Source organism: Plecotus auritus (genome assembly GCF_963455305.1).
Source record: "Plecotus auritus genome assembly, chromosome: 1".
NCBI classification, from domain to species: Eukaryota; Metazoa; Chordata; class Mammalia; order Chiroptera; family Vespertilionidae; genus Plecotus; species Plecotus auritus.
The window spans coordinates 122401897-122424406 of NC_137770.1; the positions used below are offsets into that span (position 1 = coordinate 122401897).

General features: G+C 38.1%; 1 protein-coding gene across 12 annotated transcripts in view; it reads left to right on the forward strand.

Annotated features, from left to right (window-relative positions):
• MYO9A (myosin IXA) overlaps positions 1-22510 on the forward strand; it is a 388202-nt gene that overhangs the window by 252012 nt on the left and 113680 nt on the right. For all 12 annotated transcript variants that reach the window (XM_080656867.1, XM_080656874.1, XM_080656871.1 and 9 more), the window contains one exon: positions 9937-10012. In XM_080656867.1, the coding sequence (XP_080512993.1) occupies positions 9937-10012 (76 nt within the window). The remainder of the gene's footprint in view (positions 1-9936; positions 10013-22510) is intronic.

Sequence of the window (22510 nt, forward strand, 5' to 3'; positions counted from 1 at the left end):
TGAACAGGAGTGGTGAGAGTGGGCATCCCTGTCTTGTTCATGTTCTTAGGGGAAATGGTTTTAGTTTTTGCCCATTGAGTATGATGTTAGCTGTGGGTTTATCATATATAGCTTTTATTATGTTGAGGTATGATCCTTCTATTCCCACCTTGTTGAGAGTTTTTATCAAGAAAGGGTGTTGGATTTTGTCAGATGCTTTTTCTGTATCAGTTGATATGACTATGTGATTTTTATCTCTCAGTTTGTTTATGTGATGTATCACATTTATTGATTTGTGGATATTGTACCATCCTTGCATTCCTGGGATAAACCCTACTTGGTCATGGTGTATGATCTTTCTGATGTACTGCTGGATCCGATTTGCTAGAATTTTGTTGAGGATTTTGGCATCTACGTTCATGAAGGATATTGGCCTGTATTTCTCCTTCATTGTGTTGTCTTTATCTGGTTTTGGTATTAGGGTGATGCTGGCTTCATAGAAGGAGCTTGGAAGTGTTCCTTCCTCTTGAATTTATTGGAATAGTCTGAGGAGGATAGGTTTTAGTTTTTCCTTGAATGTTTGGTAAAACTCTCCTGTGAAGCCATCTGGCCCCGGGCTTTTGTTTGCCGGAAGCTTTTTGATGACTGCTTCAATTTCTTCTATAGTTACTAGCATATTGAGCTGTTTAGATTCTTCCTGATTGAGTTTTGGAAGGTTATATTTTTCTAGGAATATGTCCATTTCCTCCAGGTTGTCCAGTTTGTTGGAATAGAGTTGTTCGTAGTATTTTTTAACAATCCTTTGTATTTCGGTGGGATCTGTTGTTATTTCACCTCTTTCATTTCTTTTTTTTTTTTTAATATATTTTATTGATATTTTTCAGAGAGGAAGGGAGAGGGATAGAGAGCTAGAAACATCGATGAGAGAGAAACATCGATCAGCTGCCTCCTGCACACCCCCCACTGGGGATGTGCCCGCAACCACAGTACATGCCCTTGACCGGAATCGAACCTGGGACCCTTGAGTCCGCAGGCCGACGCTCTATCCACTGAGCCAAACCGGTTTCGGCTCACCTCTTTCATTTCTGATTTTGTTTATTTGGGTCCTCTCTCTTTGCTTCTTGGTTAGCATGGCTAGAGGTTCATCAATCTTATTTATCCTTTTAAAGAACCAGCTCTTGGTTTTGTTGATCTTTTGTATTGTTTCTTTGGTCTCTAGGTTGTTTATCTCCACTCCCTTCTTTATTATTTCCTTCCTTCTGCTTATACTGGGCTTTTCTTGTTGCTATTTTTCTAACTCTTTGAGTTGTTGGGTTAGGTAATTTATTACCATTGTTTCTTGTTTTTTCCAGTAGGCTTGTAGAGCTATGAACTTCCCTCTCAAGACTGCTTTCGCCGTGTCCCATAGATTTTGGATTGTAGTGTTTTCATTGTCATTTGTTGCCATGATGTTTTTTATTTCTTCCTTGATCTCTCTGGTAACCCAATCATTTTTTAATAGCATGCTGTTTAGTTTCCCTGTGTTTGATTTCTTTGGGTTGTTTTTATTGTAGTTGATTTCCAGTTTTATGCCACTGTGGTCTGAGAAGATGCTTGATATGATTTCTATCTTTTTGAATTTGAAGAGACTTTGCCTATGTCCCAATATATGGTCTATCTTTGAAAATGACCCATGTGCACTTGAGAAGAATGTACCATGTTTCCCTGAAAATAAGAGTGTCTTATATTAATTTTTGCCCCCAAAGACACGCTAGGTCTTATTTTCAGGGGATGTCTTATTTTTTCATGAAGAAGAATACGGTACACATTTATTGTTAAATGAAAATAAAGGAAATTTATTACCTGTATACGGTACGGTAGTACGGTAGTTGTCAACACAAACCAGACAAACTGTGAATCCTACAGTATCAAGAATTAATTATTCAATGACAATCATGTCATCACCTTCTGGAATATCATCATAACAATCCAATTCCTGAATTTCCTGGTGAATTTCTTGTGACTCCATTTCCTTCAGAATCAGTGGACCAAATCTCTCATGTTTAGCAATAGCACTGTCTTTAAATGAGTACTTGTTGTCAAGGTAGCCTGCTCGCAGTGCATTTGCAATGCAACTGTCAGTGATTTTCTCCCATGAATTCTTCACCCAAGTCACAACTTCTTGCAGTTTAGGTTTCACAAAGTTTCCACACTGATTTCTCTCCATTCTGTTTTCAATGTAGTCATTAATTTCCATGCGCAAATTGTCTTTGAATGGCTTGTTTATTGCAATATCAAGAGTCTGGCGATAGGTCGTCATTCCTGCAGGAATCATTATCTGATCTATTTTTCTTTCGTGAAGAAATGTCTTCATGTCTTTAGCGCGGTGAGTGCTGGCTGCATCCCAGACTAGCAGACCTCTTTGGCTCCCTCGCATAACAAGCGGCAGCATTAAATCGACCCACTTCCTTATAACTGCTTGTGTGGCCCAGGCTTTTTCAGTTTCAGGAATAAAAACGCCCAAAACACGTTCAATCTTTTCCTTCTTGCCCTTAGAAATGATTAAAGGTGGGATTTTAGTGCCATCCAGACGAATTGCCAAAATACAGGCAACATGTGCACTTTCGTAAGCAGTGGAGGGAATGTAGCTAAGGAGGCACCCCGCTGTTTAATTGTTGTTTGAGATGATTGGCCCATAAACACTGCAGTTTCATCCATAGCAATCATGTTGGAAAGGTTGTATTTAGAGAAGTCAGCATCATCAATAAAGGCCTTGAATGCAAGTGCTCGCTTAATAACTTGAGTATCTTCCAACCTAAACAATGTTGTAGATCTTCTTAAAGACAGTTCACTTCGCTGAAGGAAATTATCCAGCCAGTGTTGTGATGCTTTGAAGTCTTCGGGGGCTATGTCAAACTGTGGTGCCATTGCAAGGGCAAATTCTTGAATCTGAGCCCTATTCACAACCAAAGCCTTTGCTCTCCTGTCAACAACCCATTCACAGATCAGATCTTCCAGCTCGGAAAATAATGGTTGCCGACCTGATCCACACTTGCGCTTTTTAGCATTTCCCTTGTCCACTTGTTCAATGAGGTTATCATACTCTGCTCGCCATTTTCGGACCAATTGGATATTCAACATCTTCTCTTTGCAGAAAGCAGTAAGATTTTGGCCCCAAGAGTCATCCACGATTCCTTTCTTGTACTCCACGGAGTAGCTTTTTCTTTTTGCGCTCATTTCTACCGTAGGCGTAAAAAAAAAGGAATTGGGGTATCAAGGTGGGGGGAGAGGGATCACTCAAAATGACACAGGGGGGATCGGAGGGGGGAATCAAAATGGCACAGGAGAATCAGAGAGGGGATTATCATGTTAGTAACCCCTTTTGATCCTCCTGTGTCATTTTGATTGCCCCCTCTGATCCTCCTGTGTCATTTTAAGTGATCCCCCTCCCCCCACCCCTGTGCCACTGAACACCTTCACCAGACACCCCCCCTACCCCTTTATCAGACATTTACCCCCTGGGGCCTGCCTGGGGACTGTCACTGGGCTTGCTGGGGCCTGGATCTGGGCTAGAGCAGGGTCTGCCACTGACTGAGAACCTTCAGTCATCATGAAGGCGGCCGCGAGCATCAGGCAGTGTCACCAGAGACAGACCAGCACTCACCACCTTCGCCGCATCCCGTCCGCTCTAATCCTCCTGTTCTTCTACACGCATCTGCGAAAGTCTCCTCCTCTCTCCCGCCCCACACTCACCGCTCACTCCGACCTCCGCTCCGCCTCCACACAGCAGTGACATCAGAACTCCGCATAATGTCACTGGTTGCTAGACGCCAGTCCGGGTGGCTTTAGCGACCAGTTTACGGTAAATTAATTTTCATTCTGAGACAGAGCCTGGGGGCCTTATTTTCGGGGGATGCCTTATATTTCACTCAGAAGGAAACCTGTAAGTAGGTCTTATGTTCGGAGGATGTCTTATTTTCGGGGAAACACGGTAGGCAGAGCTGTACAATAGCCATAAATAACAGTAATCTGAAAAAAAATCTTTACAGTAGAACTTACAAAAAGATTTTGTGGAGAAAGAAGCTGAACTAACTCACTAGAATGTTTTGAGTTCTGATAAAGAAATTGGTAAATGTGTATAAATGTAAATAAACAGTCTATAAAACTTAGTAGTAATATCTAATTTGGTTGATTAATGGGAAGAAAACAAGGTGAAAATAAGTACTGTGTAGCACAGCCGTGGGCAAACTATGGCTCGCGGGCCGGATCCAGCCTGTTCGGCTGTTCTATCCAGCCCATGGAGCCGAAAGAGCAGAGGGTTCTCTTGTTCTCCCCTCCGCTCCTTCACCAGCAGCATTGTTAACATGGCAACGTGGGGAAACACGGCCGCAGCTCCTTCTTCTGAGTGGGTGGATATATGTAGAAGGAACAACCTCTCAATCTTCCAGAAGCTCCTTGTAATGCCTGCGAACGGGTCCCCCGACATCACCCTGGGAATGCGTAGACAAGTTATCGTGGTGATGTAGGGAGACACGCCCCTGGAGAGCACAGTATCAGAGCATTAGCTAAAAAGGAGACCAACAACAGTGTTCCCACTGAAGTTGATGTTTTAAAGACCAAAAACCTTTCAACCCAGTCTACATTGCCATCTACATCTATGTCCCGGGCATAATTTGGAAGTTGCACTAAAGAAAATGTTTAATTTACTGTTTACACATTTTGTTCTTTTCTATTTGTTTTAGTTTTAAATTATTTTATTATATTTAAGTTTAATTTGAAAGGCTTTTGTACCTTTCCTTTGTTAGGCAATTTTATTTTGCCTTTGCCATCTTCAATATAAGGTATGTTATTGTGCTATGATTCCTCCATTTTTTGAAGTTTCAAATTATAATAATTAGTGTTTACATTCTTCTTGTTAAAATGTTTGAAATGAATAAAACTATTGAAATAAATAAAAAAAAAAAAAGACCGTACCCTTTTATGTAATGATGTTTACTTTGAATTTATATTAGTTCACACAAACACTCCATCCATGCTTTTGTTCCGGCCCTCCAGTCCAGTTTAAGAACCCATTGTGGCCCTCGAGTCAAAAAGTTTGCCCACCCCTGGTGTAGCATCATCTGTTACAGGAATGGTTTGACTAGAATCAAAGTATTAGAAAGTTCTTGTGCTCTTTAGGAAAAGAAAAGAATTTAGATTTGAATTCATGAATGTGTTAAAAATTCATAATCAAAGAGAAGAGTGTATACCATATAACTTTATAAAATGAAAAAAAGATACCAGAATATAAATAAATTTAGTGGAAATCTGGATAAAATTGCATAACAATTAGGGCAAATACAAAGGATAAAATAAAAAGGCAGAAAAAAATCCAGATATATCAGTAACACCAATAAATTATTTTTTATAATGTATTTTTAATCCTCATCTGAGGTTATGTTTTTATTGATTTTAGAGAGAGACATTGATCTGTTGCCTCCTGCATGCACCCCTGACAGGGAACTGAACCTGCAGCTTTTTGGTGTATGGGACAAGGCTCCAACCAACTGAACCACCTGGCCAGGGCAATACGAATAAATTAAAATGAACTAAACATTTAAAAAACAGATTATTCACTTACAAAAAAAATAATATTTAGTTAAAAGGTAAGAGACAAACCATGAACATAAAATGATTAAAAATAAAATATTGGAATAAAATTGTATCAGAAAATTTTTCTTGCTCTCTTGTACATTTTCCCAGCTCCTTTAGACAACTTTTTAAAAATATTATTTTTATTGATTTCAGAGAGAAAGGGAGAGAGATAGATAGAAACATCAATGATGAGAGCGAATCATTGATTGGCTGCCTCCTGCATGCCCCCTACTGTGGGGGATCAAACCTGCAATCCGGGCAAGTGCCTTTGGCCGGAATCGAACCTGGGACCTTTTAGTCCACAGGCCAATGCTCTAGCCACTTAGCCAAACTGGCTAGGGCTAGACAACTTTTGTTAATATTCCTGTAATAATAATAAAGATTTTCATTGCTATGTAAATTAGTTTTGCCTTTTCTAAAAATTTTACAGAAATGGGATCATACAGTGTGTATTCTTTGGTGTTCTGAAGTTATGCAACATAATGCCATACATATTCATGTGTGTTGTTTTCTATCTCAGTAATTTGTTACTGACTTATTCCATTATGTGGAATATGTGTGCATACACACACACACATATATATAGTTGTATGTACAACGTTGTGTTTATCATGCATTTCTTGGTGGATAAAAGGGTTGTTTACTGTTTTGAGCTATTGTGAGTGCTCCAGCTATTCAAACATTGTTGTTTGTGTCATTTGTATACATATATTTGTATTCTTTGGAATGAAACTTATCAGTGGAGTTACTGTGTCGTAACATAGACATATGTTTAACATCATTAGGAACTATCAAACATTTGGCACTTTAAGGATGTTGTTCCATTTTTCCCCTACATTATTTGTGATTATAAACTCTGATGTCACCCTGTTGTTATTCTTTCATATCTGACACACCTTTTTTTACACTGGTTGCTTACGATTTTATATTTATCTTTTGAATTTTAGCAATTTGACTGTGATGTCCCTAAATATTTATATTTATCCTGTTTGGGATTTGCTTCACCTTTTGGATTTGTGCTTCATTGTTTTTAATCAAATTTAGGAAATTTTTGGCCAATATTAAAAAATTTTTTCTGCTACAATTTTTCTTTTCCTTCTGAGATACCAATTTACATGATCTTATAATATTTGACATCACACACATTTCTCATACTCTGTTCATTATCTTCTATTTTTGTTCTTTTCTTCAGATTGGATAATTTTTATTTATCTGATTTCAAGTTCATTATGCTGTTTCAAGTCTTCTCTTAAAGTCATGAAATGAATTTTTCATTTCATAAAATTTCAGTTTTTAGTTCCAAAATATCCATTTGGTTCTTTTTTAGTTTCCATTTCTTTCTGGAGACTTAACTATCTGTTAACTCAGTAAAATAATCTTCTAATTTAAGTCATTGAACATTATGATAGCTGTTTAAAGTACTTTTATGATAATTCCAACAAGTGATCAATTTTGGGATCTGATGCTGTTGGAATGGGATCCTAGCGTGGTGCACTGGGCTTCATTTCCTAATCTGAGAGATCAGTTTTAAGTGTTCAGTATATTATTCCTTAGGTCTTTTTAATGTTTAAAATGTTTAATAATTGATATTAAATCATTACACAGAGGAAAATAAGGGAGTTATGCATAAAAGAACCACCCTAAAAAAAAACACCCTATTTTGTTTGCAGGAAAAATACTACCAAGAAAAAGTTCCCTGTGAGTAGTTAACAGTATAGAAGAATTTAAGAACATGAAGCCAATAAAGCAGTAGCACACATTTGAGGATATAAAATATCAGTATGATAATTAAAATAGGTATTGAGGTACTGAAACAAGCAGAGTTATAAAGCAACACTTGTATGAGCTCAAGAAGTAGAGGAAAGAGATGAAAATTGAATTACTAATATTGAGGAAAGGCTTGAGATGATTGTTTTAATATGCAGAAGAATGGATATAGAGGATAGACAATGATAATCTGTCATAGGGAAATTAGTGTCCATGAATTAGGAACTGAAGGAATGAAATTATTTTTCATTGAATTGTCTTAGCACCTTTATCAAAATAAAGGCGATCATAAATGTGTATAGGTTTATTTCTGTACTCTCAATTTCTTCCATTGATATATTTGTTTATTGTTATGCTGGTACCATGTCTCAGTTACGGTTTCTTTGTAGTAAGTTTTGAATTCAAGGAGTGTGAGTCCTCCAACCATGTTCCTCGTTTTCAATGTTGTTTTGGCTATTCTGGGTCTCTTGCATATACATATTAATTATAGGGTCAGTGTATTTACTAGTATTTCTGTAAAAAAAGGCAGCTGGAATTTTAATAGAGATTGCATAGAGCTGTAGATCAATTTGGGAAGCATTGCCATCTTAACATCATTAAGTTTTCTAATCCATGAGCATGGATGGCATTCCATTTAATTAGATTAAATTTCTTTTAATGATGTTTGTCATTTTCAGTATAGACATTTTATACTTTTTTGTTAAATTTATTTTTTTATGTTGATGTTATTAATGGAATTTCTTAATTTCATTTTCTGATTGTTTATTATTGTATAGAAATACAATTTTTGAATATTGATCTTATATCTTGTCATTTTACTGCCCTCATTTATTAGTTCTAATTTTTTGTGTGGCTTAATTATGATTTTCTACGTAAAAGACTGTTAGCTTGAGTAGAGATATTTTCACTTCTTCATATGTGTCTTACCTATAGTAAATGTCTTTCTGTGGATAGGTTATGAAAATTGGTAGCCCATATGCTTTATAGAGTTCCAGTGTTTGTTGAATGATTCGAAGAAAATTAAAACTTAAGAATATTGGTAATCCTTAAGAGAGCAATTTGTCATCTTTGATTCTTAGTGCTTTTATATGTAAGATTAATTAATCTTTAAAATCTGTAGTTGAAAAACAGCATTTGACACTGTCCTGCACTAGAGATTGAGAGGTATAGAGGATCTACCTAATACATAGTCACAAACCCAGACAGACAGCCAAAATGAGGAGACAAAGAAACAACCCCCAGATGAAAGAACAAGCGAATTCTCCAGAAGAAGAGATAAATTAAGCAGAGATAAGAAATTTATCTGAAACAGAGTTCAGAGTAATGATGGTAAAGATGCTCAACAGCATGAGAAAAGATATAGTAACTATGAAAAAAGAATAGTCGGAAATAAAGAATGACATAGCACAAATAACACATTGGAAGGAATACAGAGCAGATTAGGGGAAGCTGATGATCAAATCAGTGAATTAGAAGACAGGGTTGAAAAAAACCACTCAATCAGAGAACCAAAAAGAAAAAAACAATTAAAAAACAGGAGGACAGCTTAAGGGAGCTGTGGGACAACATGAAACGTAACAATATTAGAATAGTAGGTGTGCCAGAAGAGCCAGAAAGGGTGAAAAGAATAGAGAATGTGTTTGAAGAAGTAATGGCAGAAAACTTCCTTACCCTGGTGAAGTAAAAAGTCACACAAGTTCAGGAGGCATAGAGAACCCCAAGCGAGAAGAACCCAACCAGGCCCACACCCAGAAACATCATAATTAAAATGCCAAAAATTAAAGACAAAGAGAGAATCTTAAAGGCAACAAGAGAAAAAAGCGAACTGTTATCTACAAAGGAGCTCCCATAAGGCTGGCACCTGATTTCTCATCAGAAACTCTATAGGCCAGAAGGGAATGGCATGAAGTACTCAAGGTAATGGAAAGCAAGGATCTGAGATTACTATATCCAGCAAGGCTATCATTCAAAATAGATGGTCAAATAAAGAGCTTCCCAGAAAAAACATGGCTAAAGGAATACATCACCACCAAGCCAGCATTACAAGAAATGCTGGGACTGGTGTAATGAGAAGAAGAAAGAGAGAGAGAGAAACCTAGACATACAGAATTAAAATGGCAATAATAAGTACTTCTCAAAAATAACCTTAAATGTAAATGGATTAAATGCTCCAATCAAAAGGCATAGGGTGAACCAACTATATGCTTTCTACTAGAGACCCACCTCAGAACAAAAGACACACAGGATGAGAGTGAAGGGATGGAAAAAAATTTCCATGCAAATGGAAAAGAAAAGAAAAGCTGGAGTAGCAATACTCATATCCGACAAAATAGACTAAAATCTATAGTCAATGTTAGCAATATACTTATTGCTGAAAAAATTGAATTCATTGTTGGTTAAAGTCAGATTTGTAAGTAACAGTCATGGGACTTGCTTCATATTATTATTTAGCTATTCTGACATGTTTAGCAAATATTTGCTATCAAAGTACATTCATTTCATTTTTCATTGGAAACATTATTTCATGTTTAGTTTTTCTTAGCACTGATTTGAAATTTTTTGCTTTTTATATACTAGGTGTAACCCGTAAAAATCCTAGGATACCTCTTTCTGATCTCCAGGGCATGAGTACTTTAAATGAAAAAAACCAACAGTAAGTATGTTTGGCTTTTGTTTTCAAGGAAGTATAGAAAAAATAACTAGAATTCTTATTAATACTTTTGTGGCTTTAAAAATATAAAGAAAATCAGGCCTAGTTTGCTTTATATTTCTTAACTCTTTTATAAATGATATAGTAAGTTAATAAGGTTAGAGTTAACAAAACTATTAGGACTAAATTATCTAAAATTGCCTCTGGTAAAGTGGTTGTACAATTAAAAACAAGTTTTCCAGAATAATTTAAACTAACCACGTATGTTTTTATTTCTGAGACCCTTCTTGCATTTTATGTCTTTTGCAAAGTTTAAGGGTTATTCTGCTGCTCTCTGTGGAGAAATCTTATTGGTAAGTAATAATTGAGTAGTTTGGTTTACATCAAACCATTGAATACCTTTTGTTGCTGAGTATGATAATCAGAGCTTGTTTTTTAACTATTTTTAATGAAGAATTCTTGAGTAAATTTTGAAAATTACAAGTGTAATTTTCACAGTTTGTAAGTAAAGTTACTTTGTTCTTTATACATGCTGTTTTCTAAAGATTGTACTTTATATGAGCAAAAGAACGTTGTTTAGTGTCTATCTAGAGAGTCTGCTTTCTTCATTTTAAACATCATCAAGTAAATTGAGCTTCCTATTAATAAGGATGTACTTATAAAATGGTATCTATTGTAGTTATAATTTTCATTTTCTTGCTTATTAATGATTCTGAACATATTTTTGTATAAAATGCCTGTTCTTTGCATATATTTTAAAAAAGTTTTTAAAATAAATCTTATGTACTGATCCCACTTAAGTAACATGTTACAAATATATTCTCCCAATTTGTAGCTTAGCTTTTTACTTTTGTTGTTGTTGCTGTTAATCCTCACCTGAGCATATATTTTTTCCATTGATTTTTTAGAGAGGGTGGAAGAGAGGTGGGGGGGTGAGAGAAACAGAGAGAGATAGAGATAGAAATAGACATAGAGATAGATAGAGATGTTCTGTCATTAAAATCAAGGTATAACTTTATTGATCACTTTTTCTATTTTGCATTACTATATTTTTAGTGTATATTGTTACTTCCCTGCTCAATAACTTTTTTACACTGAGTGGCCAGATTATGATGATCTCTGAACGCATAATAATCTGGCCACTCAGTGTATATCCTATATAATAAAACGCTAATATGCAAATTGTCCCCTCGACCAGGAGTTCGACCAGCAGGCAGGCCGGCCAACTACCCATCTCCCCTCCCCCTGGCCAGGCTGGCCGGACCCCACCCATGCACGAATTCATGCACCGGGCCTCTAAAATATATATATGTATACACACACACACACACACACACACAGACACACACACACACACACACACACACTGAGTGGCCAGATTATTATGCGTTCCAAGATCATAATAATCTGGCCACTCAGTGTATAACTCTTTGTTGCTTGTTAAAAGAAGTCTAGATTCTCTAGTCTCAAATGCAAGAGCTGTTACAGCCCAAGTATCCAATCTCAACTCTATTTACCAATTTGTGATGCCAACAAATTGAACGACTTACTATCTTTATAGAGTACGCATTTTGTTTTCTTATCAGTGATACTTGACTAATGATGAGACTCACCACTATATTTTCATGTTAAATTTCACCCAAGAACAAATTAGATCTTTACTCTGGTGACCTGTGTACCTTCAATTCAGTCTATTGAGAGTACAGGCATACATTGTGGGGTTGGTTCCAGACCATCGCAATAAAGCAAATATCGCAATAGAATGAGTCACATGAACTTTTTGATCTCCCAGTACATATAAAAGTTATATTTACACTATGCTTAGTCTGTTAAGTATGCAGTAGTCTTATGTCTGAAAAAGCAATGTACATATCTTAATTTAAAATTACTTTATTGCTAAAACATGCTAACCATCATCTGTCCTTCAGCAAGTCATAGTATTTTTTGCTGATGGAGGGACTTAACATTAATTTGTAATAAATGCAATATCTGCAAAGTGCAGTAAATCAAAGTGCAATAAAATGAGGTGTGCCTATATTCTAACCCTGGTCATTAGAGATCTCTGAGTTAAGGAACCTGTTTTCTTGATTTGGATTAAAAAAAGAGCCCAGCCGGCATCGCTCAGTGGTTGAATGTCAACCTATGACCTATGAACCCGGAGGTCATGGTTCGATTCCCGGTCAGGGCACATGCCTGGGTTGCGGGCTCGATCCCTAGTGTGGGTCATGCAGGAGGCAGCCGATCAATGAGTATCTCTCATCATTGATGTTTCTATCTCTCCCTCTCCCTTCCTCTCTTGAAATCATTAAAAATATATTTAGTACCTGCCTGGTTTGGCTCAGTGGTTAGAGCCATATCAGGTTCTATCCACTGTGAACTGAAGGGTCCCGGGTTCTATTCCGGTCAAGGGCACATGCCCGAGTTGCGGGCTTGATTCCTAGAAGGAGGAAACCAATCAATGATTCTCTCTCATCATTGATGTTTCTATTTTCTCTCCCTCTTTCTTTCTCTCTGAAATCAATAAAAATATATTTTAAAAATATATATGTTTTAAAAAATAAAAGGATACAGTGACCTACCCCATTCCCCAAAGCAATTTAATGCTTATAACTCTCTTAATTTCTAGCTTGTATTTCTTTATACTTCAAATTTTGGTACCTGAAGTGACCTATATGGGCTTCTGTTTTTTATATATCAGTTGGGATAGTCTTAATACTTAAAGTTGATTGAGTTGGTGTGGACTCAAGCAATTAACTGAATTTAGGCACTCATGGAATGATAAGTTAATTTTGTAAATATATGTATATAAATTTATATGCAACCCTTCTTCACAGGAAATTATATTACATCAACTTGATTCTTTTCTTTTGTATACAATAAAGAAAGATATATGTGGCATTGAAGCAATGTTATCAGGAAAAGGCCAGCTAGCATTCTTAACAAGAGGATTCTTCCAGATTGTATTTATTATATTGGTGAATTTATTTTATACTATTTTAGAGAAAATTCGTGAGAAGAGGAAGAAGACAGGGTATTAGATACTTAGAAAATAAGATCAACTATGATATCATTAGCTGTATCTATTAAGTGGAGTCTTTTGGATCTTTCCTATATAATTCTCCTAATAAGTGACTCTTAAATGATAAAAGAGTGGACTGTCCAAGAGTGGTGATCTAGGACTAAGAATTGATGTAGTCTGTATAAAACCAATGAAATGTAAATAGTAAAACATTTTTTAGTTAGTGCAAATATTCCTCAAGTGAGAGATAAAACTTTCATTAATGTTGAGAGGGCAATTGTTATTTTTGGTAAGAGAGTATAAACTGGAAACAAATGTCTTTATATCAAACTATGATTTGCGAAAAAATACAGAGTCTCTGACTACATATCATAAAGCAAAGATTATAAATGTACTAGAGACGCTGCTGTACTGACCCTTATTATGAATAAAAAGACTGCACTAGTAACCAAAGACACATATATTCCTAGGTGGAAGTAGCTCTTGTAAGTGAATAGTTGCAGAGCAGAATGTGTGAAAACTAAAATACACCATCTTATATTGAAAAAAACAATGCCTTTGGAAAGTTGTTATCTAGGAGGAAACAAAAGTGTGTGTTACCGGAATTTATTATCAACAAATACATAATGAATTTTGTACATTGTAGAAGTATATGGTAGGTTTTATAATTAATTGGTATCTATTGTACTACCATGCAAATCCCAGGGCATTAAGGAACAAGAATAACTCTCATTGAAACTCTTAGATTATGGCACAGATCTTTAGGACTTTGTACTATTTTGATATACACATATTTGATGACTGAGATAGACTTATCCTGTAAAAGTTAACGGTAGCATGTTGTGCATCCTGATTTCTATTCTTAATACAAGTAAAAACTCACTGTCTAAAGCATAATTGATGTTTAAATTCAACTTTTCCTCTTGATCTGGACAAATGTGTATCATCTACTATAAAATACAATAATGAGAACAAAAGTAAGTACTTCTGATAAAGTTTTGTTAAAAAGGTCAAGTTCTTTATTAATACCATTGTTTTAGAAATGATCATATTTAACATTTATAAAGATGAGAGTGGATTTCAAAGTTCTATTAGAATTGATATGATTCAGTGTCACAAAATAGCATGTAGTGATTTTTTTTTATGTTATAGCTAGATAAATCTCATTGATTTCTTCATGTCTTAGTATATATTTTGTTTACCATATTTTCTAGAAAAAATATAAAACTTGGATATTAGTGTAATTAGGTGTATGTGATTACTAAATCATATAATAATAGCAAATTATAAGTATTATGAAATAACACTTATATTTTACTATAAATTTAAAATGTTATGTATTGTATAGTCATTTCAAAAGTCTTTTTTTGTGTTTTTACATAGTTTGTTGGTCCTTTATTTGTTATAAAAATTAATGGCTGTTTTTACTCAGGCATAATTTGCTTGTTATATCCATTCCTAAACAGATAAATTAAAACAAAAACAACTTACAGTCCTGGCAGACCATTTGTTTATTTAACAAGTACTTAGTGCCAGGCAGAAACTAGAGATTCAGTATTTTGTAAGATAGGTGTGATAAGTGATATGATATAAGAAATAACACATAAAGGGACTGCTTAGTTTAATTTTTTAAAAAATATATTTTATTATTGATTTCAGAGTAGAAGGGAGAGGGGGAGAGAGATGGAAACATCAATGATGAGATAGAATCATTGATCAGCTGCCTCCTGCATGCCCCACACTGGGAATCGAGCCTGCAACCCAGGTATGTGCCTTGACTGAGAATCAAACTGTGACCTCCTGGTTCATAGGTTGATGCTCAACCACTGACCCACGCCAGTCAGGCAGTTTAATTTTTATATTGATGGTGTTTGTAAAGAATTGAATGTGGGGGTAGATATATCAGAAAGGTTTTTTCAGAAAAATAATATTTTAAACTATTATCCAAGAGAAGAGTAAGAGTAAGAGGGCAGTGATGTATTGCAGGCAGAGGAGCAACCTGTATGAAGGTCCAGGAACAAAAAGGAGGGGGGGGGAATTGAGGGAGGTGGGGAGGGAAAGAATGACACAAATAAAGAATTAAAAGAATGTGAGTATGAAGCGAGAAGTATTGAGAATTGACTCCAGAAAGAAAAACAGTTATAGACTAGTTCATGTAGGGCAGTTATGATTAAAAGTTTAATGCTTTTAAGCAGAGGACTGACATTTTCAGAAGACTCTGGTTGACTTATGGAGAATGATTTGTAGATACAAGGAGACTAGTAGTTCTGACAAGAGATGATGGTTTGGAATGGGTGGTCGTGGTGGATATACATTGATGTAAACCTATATTAAGAAGGAAAGTTAAAAGAGAGTATATGTCTCACCTTATTTGATGAGGATTCAGAGTTTATGAAAGTACATATTGGATCTTCTCTACTTTTTGCAAGTAATTTTTTATATGTATGCAATAAATATATAACTGTGATCTAATATGAGTTAAAAGTATATATACACAAAGACATTGTGTATGCCATAAATCTTAGTATCAATAATAAGGGAGACTGAAATACCTAACTTTGGAAAATCTGGAACAAATACCTATGTCAAATCATTTGTTGAAACAACCAACTGGTATAAAGACTTTTAAGTGCACACAGACGTTTTATGTTCTCCTTAGCATTCCATTTATTGTCCTCTCTTTTTGTGCCACAGCCAAGTTTTGTTTTCTTTTATTTCCAGTCTTCTATTTTACCATTGAGCCTGCCATTCTAATGCTGGGACTCTTCCTGTTACTTAATATGTAAAATACCAGTAAAACTTTCCTGTTTCACCTTAGGCCTTCCAATAGCATGTAGGAGGAAGAGAATTGGTTTGGGAGCCATTAAAAATTTAGTCTTGGCCAAGCTCATCTTCTTAATCTGCAACTCTGGTATGCTTTTGTTTCAGGGGGAGAGAGAGAGAGAGAGAGAGAGAGAGAGAGAGAGAGAGAGAGAGAGAGAGAGAGAGAGAGAGGAAATATCTATGTGTGTGCAAAAAGTTTTGCAATATATTGGGTGAGGAGAGGACGTAACAAGGATGGTTTCTAGATTTTTGGCTATAGGGCATGTAAGAGGAGCAGTATTTTTGAGTGGAGTGAAAGTTTCAGCATGGACATACTACCTGGAGGTTTCTGAGAGACATTCATCAGGAGAGATAGAAGAAATCATTGGATACACAGATACACTCAAATGAGATATTTGTGCTAGAGATATATTTTGTAATTGATTGGGGACCTGCCATTTAGTTGGTAATTTCCAAATATCTGTATCTCAAGATTATTTCTCTTGGGTTAGTCTGTTTTCTCTGACCTCAAATTATAAATCTTGCTGCTAACATTATAGGCTTGTAGCTGAGCTTCTCGTGGTTCCATATGCATCCTTCCTCTTAATTCCTCTTATTTTTTTAGTTGAGATACAATTGACATGCAATATTATATTGGTTTTAGGTATACAACATCATGATTCAATATTTGCATACCTTGCATAATGATTACCACAATTAGTCTAGTTATCCATTGTCAACAAAGTTAATACAATATTATTGACTGTAGTCCCCATACTGTACATTACAACCCCATGATGTATTTATGTTAAAACTGTAAGAAGTTTGTACTTCTTGGTCTCTTTCACTTATTTCTCTCACCCTTCAATCCCACTGCCCTTTGGCAACCACCAATCTGTTCTATGCATCCAATCTGTCTGGTTTTGTTTTGTTTTTTAGATTTCAAATATTAGTGAAATTTTGCAGTATTTGTCTTTTCGTTGGCTTATTTCACTTAGTGTAATACACTCAAGGTCCATCCATGTTGCTGCAAATAACAAGATTTCATATTTTTATGTTGGAGTAGTACTTCATTACATATATATACACTGAGTGGCCAGATTATTATGATCTCTGAACGCATAATAATCTGGCCACCCAGTGTGTGTGTGTGTGTGTGTGTGTGTGTGTGTGTGTGTGTATATATATATATATATATATATATATATATATATATATATATGGCCCGGTGCATGAATTCGTGCATGGGTGGAGTCTGGCCAGCCTGGCCAGGGCGGAGGGGACATGGACAGTTGGCCGGCCTGCCTGCTGGTTGAACTCCTGGTCGAGGGGACAATTTGCATATTAGCCTTTTATTATATAGGATATACACTGAGTGGCCAGATTATTATGCATTCAGAGATGATAATAATCTGGCCACTCAGTGTATATATACTATATATGTGTGTGTGTGTGTGTGTGTGTGTGTGTGTGTGTGTGTATGCGCGCACACACACATCACATCTTTTTTTTAAAATCCATTTATCCATTTTTAGATTTTTCCCATAACTTGGGTATTGTACATAATGTTGTGATGAACATAAGGGTGCACATATCTTATCAAATTACTGTTTTTATTTTCTTTGGATAAATACTCAGGAGTGGAATTGCTTGATCATATGATAGTTCTATTTTTAATTTTTTTAGGGACACTTACTGTTTTTTTATAGTGGTTACACCCATTTATATCTCCACCAACAGTGTACAAGGGTTCCTTTTTCTCTACTTCCTTGCCTATGGTTCTCCTAGGCATTGCCCCGTTGGTTTTTAAAGGCCAACATGTTGGGGGGGCTCATCTCTCTAGTGCAGGTTCCAAGGGTTGGGGTGACAGATGTAGGGCACAGTCCCCTGATTCTTTAGGGAGGAGCTCCATGTTTATGAGATTACTTCTCATGGTGTTTTGCAATGTTGGGTGTGGGGTTTTGGGTGAGACCATGTCTCTGCCACTCCTTTTAGTTTCAATGTGGTCCTGTTATCCTTTATTGTAGAGGATCTGATCAGTTAGTTGTAAGGTCTTTTTCAGAGAGAATTGTTCCATATGTAGCTGTAGATTTATTGTGTCTGTGAGATGAAGTGAGTTCAGGATCTTCTTGTACTGCCATCTTGAACTGCCTCCTAATTCCTTCTCTTTTCAATGTGATCCCACCCTTACCTTTTGCTATGTTTAATGTCCCTGACTTCTGCTGAGATCCTATGATTCTAGCTTCTCTATAAATTAAAATTTTTATCTTTGATAGGTATGAGGAAGGGAGTGTTACTTAACTATATAGGGTAAGGGCTTAGCTTTATTTATTTATTTTAAACTAGAGGCCTGGTGCACAAAATTCATGCACGGGGGTATGTGTCCCTCAGCCCAGCCTGCATCCTCTCCAATCTGGGACCCCTGGAGGGATGTCCGACTGCCCGTTTAGGGATCGGGCCTAAACGGGGAGTCGGACATCCCTCTCACAATCCAGGACTGCTGGCTCCCAACTGCTTACCTGCCTGCCTTCCTGATTGTCCCTAACTGCTTCTGCCTGCCAGCCTGATCACCCCCTAACCATTCCCCTGCCAGCCTGATTGATGCCTAACTGCTCCCTTGCCAGCCTGATTGCCCCCAACTGCCCTTCCCTGCAGGCCTGGTCGCCCCCAACTTCCCTCCTCTGCCGGCCTGGTCACCCCTAACTGCCCTCCCCTGCAGGCTTGATCGCCCCCAACTGCCCTCCCTTGTAGGCCTGGTCCCTCCCAACTGCCCTCCCCTGCTGGCCTGATCCCCCACAGCTGCCCTCCCTTGCAGGCTTGGTCCCTCCCAACTGCCCTCCCCTGCTGGCCATCTTGTGGTGGCCATCTTGTGTCCACATGGGGGCACCCATCTTTGACCACATGGGGGCAGCCATCTAGTGTGTTGGAGTGACAGTCAATTTGCATATTACTCTTTTATTATATAGGATAGAGGCCTGGTGCATGGGTGGGGGCCGGCTGGTTTGCCCTGAAGGGTGTCCTGGATCAGGGTGGAGGTTCCCTTGGGGCGTGAGTGGCCTGGGCGATGGGCCTGTGGTGGTTTGCAGGCCGGCCACGCCCCCTGGTGACCCAAGCAGAGGCCCTGGTATTTGGGATTTATTTATCTTCTATAATTGAAACTTCGTAGCCTTGAGCGGAGGCCAGGGCCAGCCAGGAAGCTTGGCTTCCTCCATTGCTGGGGAAACCCAAGCCTCCTGCTTGCTCCGTGGCTGCAGCCATCTTGGTTGGGTTAATTTGCATACCCGCTCCTGATTGGCTGGTGGGCGTGACTTGTGTTATAGCAGAGGTACGGTCAATTTGCATATTTCTCTTTTATTAGTGTAGATAATTCTTTTTAAAAATGTGTTTTTATTGATTTTTTTAGATAAAGAGGAAGGGAGAGGCATAGAGAAATGGAGACAACATCGATCAGCTGTTTGTGCACGCCCGCTATAGGGAGTCGAGCCCACAACCTGGCATGTGCCCTGACCAGGAATCAAACTGGGGACCTATTGGTTCATGGGTTGATGCTCAACCACTGAGCCACTCCAGCTGGACAGGAATTAGCGTATTTTAAATACTTTCAATAAAATGTTTATTTTAAATATTTTCTTAGTTTCAGCCTCCCTCAGTATCACCATTGCAGTGGTACCAGTTATCTCTAATACCTGAACCTTTCCAGAATTCTCAGTGAGATCCACATGCATTTTGTTGTGTTAGTCTCTCTCATACTCCCAACCCTAGCTTCTACACACACACACACACGTGCACATATATATGTATATACAGTGTGTGTGTGTGTGTGTGTATCTCTTCAATCACATAACACATATGTGCCCTCCTTTCCTATGATTTCCATATACTTAGGTCGATGCTCAAGGACCGAGCCACGCCAGCTGATCTGTCCTTTGTCTCTTACATAGTCTTCATTCCTACTCTTTTTCTTGTAAATTTATGACATTTTTATTTATCATTTTAGTGATATTTCAGCTTGGGGCTTAGTATGCCCCAAATGAGTTTAGTATGCCATGGAGGCTTATTACAGGTTTCCCTTAAGTAGAGACTAAGTAGTTTATTTAAGGATCTTATCCTAAAGAGCAGGGGTGGTGCCAGGGATGACAAACAGACCCTGAGCAACGGATGAATGATTACTCTGACACACATTTCTGTAAAAGGGAGAGCTAAGGGACTGCCTGGCTATAGAAACCAAACAGCCCCATTCACCTGCCTCCTTAGGCTTTTATTGTAACAACAGCTTGAACTAAAATTAACTATTATATACTATCAGCAGGGTAAGTATCCTTGAGAAGATACATGCATCTGCAGTGTCCTTTAAGCAGGGACATCTGAAGACTAAGCATAAAGATTCCAGTCAACACTCGGGGGCTCGTACTTGTTTGGAAAAGTCAAGGCAGGGGCTGCTGCCTTCAGCCAACTCCTGTCCTGTGCTTCCCCACTGGGTGGGCTTATAGGAGTAAAAAAGGGAAGGATGGGAAACTCAATTAAGAATGCATTAATGAGAAGACACACAGATGGCCAACAGACATGAAAAGATGCTCAACATCACTAATTATCAGAGAGATGCAAATTAAAACGACAATGAGTTATCACCTCACACCTGTCAGAATGGCTACCATCAATAAGTCAACAAATGACAAGTGTTGGTCAGGAGATGGAGGAAAGGTAACCTTGTGCACTGATTGTGGGAATGCAGATTGGTGCAGCCACTATGGAAAACAGTATGGAATATCCTCAAAAAATTAAAAGTGATACTGCCTTATGACCCAGCATTCCACTTCTGGGAATGTGTCCTAAGAAACCCAAAACACTAATTGGAAAGAATATATGCACCCCTATGCTCACTGCAGCATTATTTATAATAGCGAAGATACGGAAGTGGCCCAAGTGCCCATCTATAGATGGGTGGATAAAAAAGTTGTATATATACACAATGGAATACTACTCAGTTGTAAAAAATAATAAAATCTTACCAGCAGCATGGATAGCCTTAGAGGGTATTATACTGAGTGAAATAAGTCAGAGAAAGACAAATACCATGTGATTTCACTTACATTTAGAATCTAAAGAATAATATAAATGAACATACAGAAACAGATGAATAGATGGATAGATACAGAGAACAGACTGTTGATTGCCAGAGGGGAGGAGATTTGGGAGGATGGGTGGAAAAGGTGAAGGGAAGGGATTAAGAAGTATAAATTGGTAGTTACAGAATAGTCATGGGGACATAAAGTACAGCATAGGGAATATAATCAGTAATATTGCGATAACTATGCATGGTGCCAAGTTGGTACTGGGAATATTAGGGCAACACTTTGTGAAGTATATGATTGTCTAACTACTATGCTATCCACCTGAAATTAATACAAGATAATATTTAATGTAAACTGTAATTAAAAACTAAAATTAAAGAAAAAGAAAAGCTTAGGCTTCTCTGGATTTTTCAGAGGCAGTGTAATCTGCCTAAGAGGAAAATACACGCTGGAACTAATGGGGAAAAAAATAAAAAAGAATGCATTAATGAATTGGCTATTGGTTACTCAACCCTGTGGGACCAGTTGATAAGCTGAATAATTTGTGTCTCAGGACCATCTGTTTGCCTTGGAGAAGAAAGGAGTAAGATCTTATCCAACAGAGATTTATATAAGTACAGAGGAGAAGCCTACATCATATAAAAGGATCCTGAAACTAGGTGCTATTATAGCATCTCTTTAAAACTGTATAAAATATGTGTGTGTAATCCATCACAGTATTATTTGTAGCAGCAGTAGACTGAGGATTTTAAATGGGGTTTAGTGTGCCTGTTTTATGGGAAGCTCCTATTGTCTTTGTACATTAATGTAGCATCCTATCTAATAAAAGAGTAATAAGCAAATTAACCATCACTCGGCGACAAAAATGGCAGCGCCCATAGCCACAAGATGGTGGCGCCCAGTCCTCTTAGCCCTGCCGGAGTCCCCCAGTCCGCCCAGCAGTGGCAGTCTGGGGTGTCCTGCTGGGAGGCGCCCGCCCCCCACACAGCGATCCCCGCCCAGTGGCAGCAGCCCGGGGTGTCCGACTGGGAGGCGCCAGCGCCCAGCATGATCCCCGGCCACAGCCTGGGCTGGGGTCTCAGGCCGGCAGGGCCGCGCACCCCCGCCACATGATCTTTTGGCCAGCGGCAGCAGCCTGGGCTGGGGTCTCAGACTGGCCGGGGTCCACCACCCCACGGCGTAATCCCTGGCCAGCGGCGGCAGCCTGGACTGGGTTCTCAGCCTGTCCGGGGCACACACCCCCGTGGCCCGATCCCTGGCCAGGCTGAGCTGACAGCCTGGGCTGGGGTCTCAGCCTGGCTGGGGCGCACACCCCCCGTGGCGCCATCCCCGGCCAGGCTCATATGGCAGCCTGGGCTGGGGTCTCAGCCTGGCCAGGCTGAGATGGCAGCCTGGGCTGGGGTCTCAGCCTGGCCGGGGTGTGATCCCCTTCCAGCAGTGGCACCCTGGGGTCTCAACCACTGAGTCACACCAGCCAGGCAGATATGGAGGAATCTTAAATGTTTCCTTTTTTTAAAATATATATTTTATTGATTTTTTTACAGAGAGGAAGGGAAAGGGATAGAGAGCTAGAAACATCTATGAGAGAGAAACATTGATCAGCTGCTT